This window comes from Metopolophium dirhodum, chromosome 5 (genome assembly GCF_019925205.1).
Source record: "Metopolophium dirhodum isolate CAU chromosome 5, ASM1992520v1, whole genome shotgun sequence".
NCBI lineage: Eukaryota > Metazoa > Arthropoda > Insecta > Hemiptera > Aphididae > Metopolophium > Metopolophium dirhodum.
This window is the reverse complement of record NC_083564.1, coordinates 14906669-14919188: the sequence shown is the minus strand read 5'-3', so window position 1 is coordinate 14919188 and position 12520 is coordinate 14906669. Positions and strand designations below refer to the sequence as shown.

At 29.7% G+C, this 12520-nt stretch overlaps 2 protein-coding genes across 2 annotated transcripts in view; one reads left to right on the top strand and one right to left on the bottom strand.

Moving 5' to 3' along the window:
* LOC132945324 (uncharacterized) overlaps window positions 1–12520 on the top strand; it is a 240914-nt gene that overhangs the window by 165241 nt on the left and 63153 nt on the right. The window lies entirely within an intron of this gene.
* LOC132944857 (uncharacterized) lies at window positions 6827–7583 on the bottom strand. Its single transcript, XM_061014380.1, has 2 exons — window positions 7118–7583; window positions 6827–7052 (listed from the first exon to the last, which is right to left on the bottom strand). Exons 1-2 carry the CDS (start codon window positions 7270–7272, stop codon window positions 6827–6829), a joined length of 381 nt encoding a protein of 126 aa, XP_060870363.1. The 5' UTR covers window positions 7273–7583.

Genomic DNA, 12520 nt, shown 5'->3' with positions numbered 1-12520 from the left:
TTATAATAGAACATATAATATAAACTCTAAAAACGATCTTGATCACGAACCTTGTTCAAACATAAAAAAAACACTTAAAACAATTATATCTAACGAAAATATTACCATAGCTCCTAAGACTAGGTCAAAATTAAAGGTGCCCACAAAGATGCAAGACAAGCAAATACAATATATAATAAAACCAACTGAGCGATTACGAAATAATAAAAAAATAACTCTAGAAACAACATTATTAAATAGTGATGACGAAGTCGTATTATACAATTTCTCTAATACCTATAGTAATATACCAAGAAACATGGTCATAGCAACTGCCATTGAATTAAATACGATTGAACACGATAAATACGAAATAAAAAATATTAATTCAGACAGTAAAATTATTAACAATAAAAAGACAATAGTAACAAAAATGTCAGAAATAACGGATAAACAGGGTATAATAATAAAGATATCCAACGAGCTTAGCTGTGAGCAACGTATAAAAACACAAACACTAATAAACAAATTTAAGCATTTATTCACCTCAGATCCGTTAGATATTGGATGTGCGAATGTAGAACCATGTGAAATAAAATTAAAATCCGACAAACCTATATTTCAACCTCCGTACAGAACCCCCCCCCCAAATCAAAGGGAAAAATTGAAAACACTAATAAATCAAATGATTGAAGCTAATATTATCGAACCTAGTAGAAGCAATTACGCAGCACCAGTATTTTTAATTCCCAAAAAGGCGAATACAGATTTTTAGTAGATTATAGGAAACTAAATAATGAAACAATTAGTGACAAGCACCCTATACCTAGATCACAAGACCTTTTTAGAAGCTTAGAGGGTGCAAAATATTATACTTCTATCGACCTTTGCCAAGGTTACTTTCAAATTCCAGTTAAAAAAGAGGACCAAGATAAGACAGCCTTTATCACGGATTTTGGCCTATACAATTTCAAACGAATCCCACAAGGTTTTAAAAACTCGGGCCCTATTATTCAAAGAGTCATTAACAACTTATTCAGTGATTTTTTATATAGAACTATGATAGCTTATCTGGATGACATATGCTGTTTCGGTAATAACTTCGAAGAAGCACTGAGCAGACTAGAGGAAATATTTATTAGACTGGACGAACCAGGATTAAAATTAAAAACGAACAAATGCACAATATTAGGCACCGAAATAGAATTACTAGGACATAAAGTATCCAATAAAGGAATAAAACCACTAGATAAAAATATTAGGGCGATAACAAATTTCCCCATACCCAGAAAAGTAAAAGACGTACGAGCATTTGTAGGACTCACACGCTACTATAGAAAATATATCAAAAATTTTGCAAAGATCGCTAGCCCCTTAACTGACCTGACAACAACAGCCCGTAAATTTCATTGGGACCAATCTCAAGATAACGCCTTTAATACATTAAAAAACGCTATTATCACTGCACCAGTACTCGCACATTTTGAGGACGGATATCCCGTTTTCGTAACTACAGATGCGTCGTTAAAAGGGCTATCAGGAATACTAGAACAAAGCGACAACAACGAGAAACGACACCCTATAGGTTACGCGTCCAGGAAACTAAAAGGCGGCGAAAAAAATTTTACCACTACGGAATTAGAAATGTCAGCAGTTGTGTTCTCGGTAAACTATTTTAAGGAATACCTATTAGGGAGAAAAGTAATCGTATTTAGCGACCATTCAAGTTTACAATACTACCAAACAATGAAGAATCCTTCATCACACATAACAAAATTTATCTTTAAACTTTTAGAATTTGATATAGAAATAAAACACCTCCCTGGCCTCTGCAATCAAGCGGCTGATTGTTTGTCTCGTTACCCAGTAAACACATTGCTAGTTAAAGATATTTTAGAAGTAAATAATAAAGAGGACCCAAATTTTGATTCATTAAATTTGGAAAAACTCAAAGAAAATCAATCAAAAGACGAATTTTGCATAGATATAATTTCTGCAATAAACGGAAATAATAACTCCAAACTTAAAAGAAAGTCGAGACAGTTTTTAATCAAAAATGATATTTTATTTTTTAAAGATTGGTCGCCTAACGGAATAAAACATTTGTTGGTAGTACCAAAAACATTAATTAATGCGATACTAAAATCTTATCACGAATCAGTGCTATCAGCACATTTCGGTATCACTAAAACACTAGCAAAACTAAAACAAAAATATTATTGGCCCACCATAATAAAAGATACAACAAATTTTATAAAAACATGAATTTCTTGTCAAATGATTAAAAATCCAACAGGCAAAGGCCACGGTTTGCTACAACCAATACCCTTACTATCTGGAAAGCCACTGCAGAGACTAACATTTGATTATTTAGGACCATTACCCACTTCTAGAGGAAAAAAATACCTCATTGTAGCTACCTGTAATGCCAGAAAAATGGCTTTCGCAAAGGCGGTTACAAATGCAGACGGAGCAGCAACAATAAATTTCCTAATGGACTTAATAACATCTTACGGAGTACCTAAATATTTTTGTAGCGATAGGGGCACACATTTCAAAAATAAGGAGGTAGGTTATGCGTGTAAAAGATTAGGTATTACGCAAATTTTCTCTAGCTCGTATCACCCACAGACCCAAGGTATGACCGAACGTATGAACAAAATTATCTGTAATAGTTTATCACATTACGTTAACGAAAATCAAAAAGACTGGTCATTATATTACAAAATGATCGTTTTTGCTTATAATACAAGCCCAAGTTCGAGATTAAAAGTAAGCCCATTTTATTTACTCCACGGTATGGAAGCAAGTCAGCCTATAGATAACAAATTAACTATAGACGACGAATTGTTTGACTTTTCTAAAGCATTAAATCAGCTTCAAAACATTAGAGATACTATTCCCAAAATTGTCGAAAAAGAACAAGCTGTTCAGAAAAAACATTATGACATGAGTCACAAAAATATTAATTTCGTACCAGGACAATAAGCCTTGATAAAATTTGATTTCAATGAAAAGGATAAAACAAAGAAACTAGCATATAAATATAGAGGCCCTTTTACTATTATTGAAAAAATATCTGACGTAAACTACAAAGTAGATTTAATTTTAAAAGGAAAAAAAACCATAGACACTTTTTATGTGAATAGAATAAAACCTTATCATGAAAGGCCAAATTAATCATATAGACAAATATAAAAAAGAAGGCCCTGGTAGCAACCTATTATTACATAAAATGTCAACTAGAATAAGATAAGTAAATACCTAAGTACTATACAAGTATACAGTTATACTATGATGACTATAAAACCTAATTAATATATTTTAATCTCGATTTTAATGTAACATTATTATAAGTATCATAATTTTGTCTAAACATCGTAATATATTACGTGTTTTTAGTTATATTCACACATACATTAAAATATAAAAAAAAATAAAGATAGGAATAAAAATAAAAAATAATATAATAATAATAATAAAACTAATATTGCTGATATTGCTCAAATAAGTTATAGTCCGAAGAAAAATTAATATAAAAAAATATATACACATCGAATAAAAATATCATAATAATAAGAATAATTAACAATGATTACACGACAACCTTATGCTGTTTTAGATAACCATGTTTAAGGTATTTCTCTTAACACTATAGTCCGCGACATGAAAAGTGGCCCCTGTGTACCGCGACCCGTTGCTGCTTCCCTACCCGTTAGCCATTGGTTCTCAACCTATACCGCATACTGCGTGGCTGCCGCCACTCGTAAATCGTAATACACATTTTAGTTGACTTTTTTTTTTTTGTGCATCCTTACCGGCTACCAACGTTTTACAGCTGTCCAGACTAAAAACCCAGTTTTTACTGGAGTGTCTGGAAGACAGCTGTAAAACGTACTGTGGAAGGGATACAGTGATGCACATAATACATACAGGTCCTATGGCTCACGTGTTTTATCGCATTGTCAGTTGTTTACCGTCCGTTCGTTAACAACTATTTTTTACACCATTTTTTCTCCTCTGTCACCATTTAACGTTACCGTGTAAATTATTTAAAAATGTCGTTTGTTGATAAAGATACTCACAGCCAGAGTAAAAAAATTATTTATAGTGTGTATACATTTTTAAAACAAATGTCAGAGAAGCCAGATTTAACGGCTGATTTTTTTAAAAGTGCTCAAGTTATTACAGCCCAAGCTTGTGGAATATCTCATCGTACTGTAAAACGGATTTGTGCTGAAGCAAGAAGCAATGTTAATCCAGAATTACCAGATGCGAGTCCTACGTTTATTTCTCCGACGATCAAGATGATGACGAAGGAAACAGAGAATAAAATATTTAATTTTTTTTTTTTTTGTATTTGTATTATTTGTTTTAAGTTTTTAATGTTATTTATTTGGTTTGAATAAACAAATTATTGGTTTATAAAATATTTAAAGTATTTTCAGTAAATTAATTTTTAATTCAAAAAAACGCGGCAATTAGTTTAATTACGTTATGGACCACTGAGGCGAAACGGCCGCTAGGTTCGTGACGGGCAGGGGCCACTTTTCATGTCGCGGACTTTAATATTGGCGTATGTGATGACAGAGGTTATGGATATAACAGTGTCATCAGGTGCATTTTTCGACGAAGTACAGGAAGCAGTTATGTACGACAAAAGCATACCTTTAATATACACCCAAGAAATTAAAAATGATGAAGAAACTCATTCGACATGTCAGATATATTAATAAAAGAATTCAATAATGATAATAAACGATCAAAAAGAGGAATACAATTATTAGGCAATTTATACCATTTTTGTTGTAACGTGGCCACTGAAAAGCAATTAAAACAATTTTATACTAACGAAGAACTATTAAATACACAAATAAAAAGATTCAAAGATGCCTTTGTTTCCGATCACCGGGACTTGATAAATATAACCTCAGAAATAAATAAATATACAAAAAACAATAACAACAATTTAGAAACCTTAAAAAATTCATTTATGGAATTTGTTAAAGAAGAAAAAGATAAAGATATGCAAGAAAAAAATAACCAACAAAATTCAATACAGGGCGTTCAGGAAATCATATTTAGCTTAATAACTATAATGTCAAAATTCACTAATTATGAAAAAGAGTCGAGCAATCATTTACACTGTAAACTACATAAAATCCCAACTAGAATAATAAAACCAAATATACTGCAAAATGACTTAATCAAATTATCTGAAGTATTATTAAAAGACGGTTATGAACTGGTAATTCCTATTAAAAACATACCCGCTTACTATAATTTGCCAATTACAGAGTGCCAATTTTCAAAAAATCAAATTTTAATTCAAATAAAAATTCCAATCCAGGAAAATATGGCAAAATGGAAACTATTTCAATATATACCAATTCATTTCAAATTTGAGGAATCTACTTGCTTAATTTTTTCCGAAAAAACATATATCGCTATTAACTCCAATAACAATGATCACAGAGTGATAACAGGTGTAGGGCTACAACACTGCGACCCACTGGTTACAGACTTGTGTTATATACCTAGATTTTCTTCTGATATTACACTTTCCCCAAGATCTATATTCAAAAATGAACCACTAAATGTAATTAATGAATATTGCTATTTCCAATGTGTGAAACAACGCAAAGATGATACAATAATTATTAAGCAAATTGGGATAAATATATTCGCGATAACAAACCCGCAACCCACGTTATTATTAAAAATATACAACAATAAAAACAATAAGATACGAACGGAGAAATTAAAAATTAATTATAATCACCCGGGTCTTATAAAAATATACCTCCCGTGTAATTACGAACTTAAGCATAACACAAAAACTATTTTCCCAAAAATGTACCCTTGTGAAACAAACAATTTTAACATATTCAAAATGAAAAGGATCTTACCAGTATCTTGGACTAACATAAAATCGCTAAAAATCGACAATGAAGAAAAAAAAGAAGAAATGTATTTTACCAATATAACTGAGATATTAAATACAAATTGGAAATCTGAAATACCAAATTTTCACATTACCAAGCAAATTAAAAACCCTGAAAAATATTTTAATGACATAATTTTAAAGAAAATACCACAGTCATTCATAGACGATTTTTGGGGAGACATCATTTATTTTTCATGGCTTACAATACTTACAATAATTGTCGGGTTTATTTGTTATAAGATATTCCCAATCTTAATTAAAATAGAATTATTGTTTAATCCCCCACCAATCCCAGCCAGGCTTTAAATAACTAATAGGCGAAAATAAAACACTACTTTCAAACTATTAAGTAGTAAGATTACTAACACACAATATGTAAAAAAAAAAAAAAATTTAATACTAACACATAAAGATGGAAAAACGCATCGCTAACAAACACACACAAAAAAAAAACAAAGAAGAACCAACAACACCTACAATCAACAGATACCCAACTTGTATTTATATTATTTTATATTTATATTTTTCCTTTTCCCAATTATTACTTCCATTTCCTTACAATTATACAACAAACCAGATAGAAATTACAAACATGCACTCTTAAGGTCAAAATATTCATATGCAACAAGAAAAATGTCAAACCTGTACAAAATGAAACCAACACGAAGATACTGTCGCTTCAGGGTATACATCAGAGAAGACGTTGCGGAGTGCAGTTTCGAAGTCAATCATGATTGTCAATGGTCTGACTTGGGGAAATATACGAGAAAATCTTTCCAAAACTTTCCTATATGCAGCCTCAGTCTTTACTTCCATCAATACAAAGCATACAGGAACAGACTAGACAAATGCATGTAGGTAGTTTAATATTTGTAATTTATAAATTTAAATGAATGGTAATTAATAATTATTTTTTACGTGATTTTGCAGGATCAAATGCAACATAAACAGTTGTCTACAATGAGGCATTGACGGCACTACTTTGAACGTTGCATCGGCGTGTAGTTCCGTGGCCCCCTGATGCACTACAGCACTAATGATTTCTTGGCACGCAAACATCACGCTATACTTTCCATCATTGTCCACTATCCATTCCTGGTAAAAATTATAGTTGTTGCATTGATACCTGTAAATGAGATATTTAAATTACAACAATCAATAATTTTTAATTTTATTAATATATAATCTTACCTATCAGTATTCATATCCAAGTATTCCCCTAACTCGCGTAATGTGGATGGTACTGCTGGACAAACACTTCTTCGCGACTGCCGCATGGAAGACTCCGCTGTAGGCCAACTATACACTAAAGCCGCATCCGGATTCCTATCAAATTTATGTTTCATAAAAATATTGTTTGCATTTCACAATTTTAAAATACATTATAAATTACCCATACCTAACTATTTCTTCATCATATATAACTTTTAGAGGCGTAGTCTCTGTCTTTGATAGTAGGATAAAAAAGAGAGTTCTGGAATCGCATCCTGCTAGCACATCCCTCCTATACCTGATGGCACATCCCGCGAAGCCCGTTGCACAACCCATATACATCTATACACCTCTGCTCAACCCATATCACATACGTACACGACATTCCCCCCGCTACCCCGCTCTTCATATACCCCCCACCATCAATCACGCACTTGTACGATATTCCCCCCGCCACTCTTCCCTATTAATTAGCCGCGGAAAATAATTTAAAATTTATTTGCCGAACCGGGATTCGAACTCGAACAGGTCGCTTCCCATACGACAACCACACCACTGCGCAACTTACTCGCTTGTGATTACAAGGTATATTCTATCTCATTTAACTGGTGTTTACGACAATCGTTCACATACGTACGAGATGTATAATTTCCCCCACCACCACCACAGCCACTATACCATACAAAGGGCCGCCGCGAACGCGCGCGAGCCCGCCACCGCGTTATCATATCTATGTTATCAGTTATCACATCTATAAATACCTACTTACATACGCACTTATGTACAAACGTCAAACACACATACACATACATACATACATATATATATTACACACACGTTTTACATCTCAAACAGACACACATTCAAATATATTATAATATAGTCTACATATTATAATATACATAGGTACTTACATATATCTAAACAATTATACACACATCATTATCACAGTGACTTGAACATATAATATTCCACTGATATTTCTAACAATAAACATTCTATAATTTCCCCCCCTCCACCACCACCACAACCACTATACCTTACAAAGGGCCGCCGCGAGCCCGCCACCGCGTTATCATATCTATGTTATCAGTTATCACATTGACGTTAGCATAATCTTTAAATGTTTTCGCACGCATGCCATTCGAGAATTATTACAAAAATGTTTTCCGTTTGTAAACGTAAACAACTTTAACGAACATGTAGCTTCCTGCATAGCATACAGAAATATAATACACACACACACACATAAAGGCACATTCCTTTGTAAACATCATCAGCGTTAACAGACTTGTAGCTGCATGCATTACCACGATAACTCTGTAGGGACTATTCGATGTCCCCCCACCAATTAATATTTAATATAATCGTCTAAGAACACAGTTACACTTCATAAAATCAGTCGCTCTTCATCATTCCAAGTGTCTACATCGCTCCGAGTGTCTACTCCGCCCGTGTGCTCGTCTCGTATTCAACGTTTAAATCATAATTATTTTTCAGTGTTAAAAATTAAAATGGCTGGTCCAATCGAAAATATGGCTGATATTTACAAGAAAACTTTTAAATATACTCCACCGTCACCACCACCCATTTCCACTCGTTATTTGTAATCGAATCGTAATTGGTTCACCGCGCAGATTTATTAGACAATCGTTCTGATCTTTTAACACGATGTATACTCTAGATATTGAAGTCGTATTGAGAGCATAAAAAACTAGATGACTAGGTACTTCGATGATTTTATAACCTGGCGGGACAGTTGGATAAAGTTCATGTATGATCTGGCTCGGTGCTCCATCACAGAATGAACCAGTAATCAAGTTGCACTCTACTTTTATACTATTGATTTTCATTATCTTAACTGTACTTTCAGATTCATGATTAATACGAGAAGTGTATAAATAATTTCTAAAACCCAATAACTTCGCTATACTATTCTCAACTGATAAGTCTACGTCATGACTACACGAGACTATACACTTTAATGTGGTATTGTTTGCTTTTAATTCAAACCAGTCGATATAATCGGGCATATTTTTTTTTATAACAGTCTCTAAATTTTCAAACTCATACGAGCCTGTGGGTATAATAACTTCCTCTCTTTGTCCAATCATATTACGGAAACCGATAGTATTGCAACCGGGTTCAATGTTCGGTATCGAATTATTTGTCTGTAGACTCAAAAGACATATTTGTGCTGTGCTTTCTACTTCTAGCGGTGGAAAAATGTCGCATGACAATTCACTCGAGTTCCCGTTTAACGTTATCGTATACATGATAAAAATTTTAAACACAAGTGTCCACAGTTTGTAGTATTATATTTCTGCTCTCTGCTGTAATTGAAATTTATGTCACATCCGTGAAAATATCGTTGTACTTCTAATGGAGGTGGTAAATTTCCAAAACTGTCATAATATTCAACTTGATTTCCGATTTTTCTATACGCTACCCAGTGAGTACCTGTACCGTTTTCCGTATCCAAGTTAACAATCGCTGATTCTACTCGTTTACGACGTACGGGTAACCTATCTCGAGTAAACACGCCGATGAAATGCGGTATTTTATTCAAACGTGCAAATTTTATAAGTTCGAAATCGTACAGCGCTCTTCTGGGTAACGTAGTTATTAGTTTTAGATTCTGAGCGAAGCGATGAATGTATTGATTCTACAATGATATGTGTTTTTTTTTTATTTTTTTTTTTATTTTTGTGTCTGTCATCACCTTTTAGGACAGTAAAAGTGCTTGGATTTTCTTCAATAGTAACTTTTCTGATAGGAAAGTGAATCTAGTTGGTACTTTGGGGGGTCAAAAGTAAAAATTTCCCAGTAGTTTTCACAAGCGACGTGAAAAACAAAAGAAAAATTAAGGAAAAACAGGAATTTTTACGCAAAATCTGTTTTCGAGAAAATCGATTTTGGTTTTTGGTGTAACTCTAAAACAAATAACCGTAGGGACATGAAATTTTGACTGAATGTTTATATTTGCATTTTCTATGCACCATAAAATTTACAAAATATTTTGACTCTTTTTGAGCTGTTTACGGCCATTGTCAGTTTTCAATTTTTTTAGTTTTTTTTTCTATAAATATCAATAAAATTTTATCTGTCGAGTAAAAAAGCTTGAAAATTTAATAGAAGGCTGCTAGGTTATTGTTTCAAAGGCAGATGAAAAAAATTAAAAATCCTTAGTCACAGTTTTTAATTATAAGCATTTAAAGTTCAAATTTTGACAAAATACGGAAAAATCACGAAAAATAGCAAATTATTTTGATGAGAATTCATAAAAATTTTTCTTTTTAAATCTAAGATTTCAAAATGTAATATAAGATTACTCATAAGTTTGTCTACCTTTATCAAAAAAAAAATGTCTAGAAGAAACTTAAATTAAATTTTTATGAGCGTCTGAAATTTATATTTTTACAACATTTGATATTTTTGTCGATTTCTCATGTAACAATTTTCTTATTTTATTGTAATTAAAAAACGAATGACTGTAGATACTTGAAAATTTCACTGAATGTTTAAATTAGCATTTTCTATACACCATAAAATGTTGAAAATATTTTGACTCTTTTTGAGCTGTTTACGGACATTGTCAGTTTTCAATTTTTTTAGTTTTTTTTTCTATAAATATCAATAAAAATTTTTTTGTTGGGTAAAAAAGCGTGAAAATTGAATATAAGGCTCCTGATATAATATCGTTCTAATAGCAGTTGAAAAATATTAAAAATAGGTTAAATTAAATTATTATTTTTAAATTATTTAAATGATTGAATAATTTTATTGTAAAATAAAGTTATTTTTTTATTTTATTTAATGATTGAAAATTCTAAGTTAAATCAACTTATTATTTTAAATTATTTAAATGATTGAATAATTTTATTGTAAAATAAGTTATTATTTTATTTTATTTTAATGGTTAAAAATTCTAAGTTAAATTAATTTATTATATTAAATTATTTAAATGATTGAATAATTTTATTGTAAAATAAAAATTTTATTTTATTTTATTAGAATGAAAAATATTGAGTTAAATTAAATTATTATTTTTAAATTATTTAAATGATTGAATAATTTTATTGTAAAATAAAGTTATTTTTTTATTTTATTTAATGATTAAAAATTCTAAGTTAAATTAATTTATTAATTTAAATTATTTAAATGATTGAATAATTTTATTGTAAAATTTTATTTTATTTAATGATTTGAAATTCTAAGTTAAATCAATTTATTATTTTTAAATTATTTAAATGATTGAATAATTTTATAGTAAAATAAAAATTTTATTTTATTTTATTAGAATGACAAATATTGAGTTAAATTAAATTAATTATTTTAAATTATTTAAATGATTGAAAATTCTAAGTTAAATCAATTTATTATTTTAAATTATTTAAATGATTGAATAATTTTTATTTTATTTTATTAGAATAAAAAAAAATATTGAGTTAAATTAAATTATTTAAATGATTGAATAATTTTATTGTAAAATAAAATTATTATTTTATTTTATTTAATGATTAAAATTCTAAGTTAAATCAATTTATTAATTTAAATTATTTAAATGTTTGAATAATTTTATTGTAAAATTTTATTTTATTTAATGATTTGAAATTCTAAGTTAAATCAATTTATTATTTTTAAATTATTTAAATGCTTGAATAATTTTATTGTAAAATAAAAAATTTTATTTTATTTTATTAGAATGAAAAATATTGAGTTAAATTAAATTATTATTTAAAATTATTTAAATGATTGAATAATTTTATTGTAAAATAAAGTTATTATTTTATTTTATTTAATGATTGAAAATTCTAAGTTAAATCAATTTATTAATTTAAATTATTTAAATGATTGAATAATTTTATTGTAAAATAAAGTTATTATTTTATTTTATTTTAATTAACTTAAAGTACTGAACAATATCTAGCTTACTCTATTAAAACTGATTGAAACATAAAATTCCTGAAAATAAAATTATTATTTTATTTAAGTTAAAGGTTTGAATAACCTTTAATTTATTTAAAATAATTATTTACGTTATTTCAAAATAAATTATTATTTTATTCAAAAGTAATTTTAATTTAATCTTCGAAAAACTATTGATTTATTTTATTTAAACAATTGTAAAATTTCACACAATTTGTTTTATTGAAACGAAAATTCAAATTCCTAAAATTTCCTATATAATATAACACGACTATTTTTTATTCACTTATTATTATATACTATGGTCAAGTACTATACCATAGGAGACGAACACCGATATTAATTATATTGCAGTATACTGCATACTCACAACAACGCAGCTGGTACAGCGGGTGCTTCCATTTGGTTACTGTTGATTGTAGTTGGCTATATTACGTAGTTGTACAGGATTCT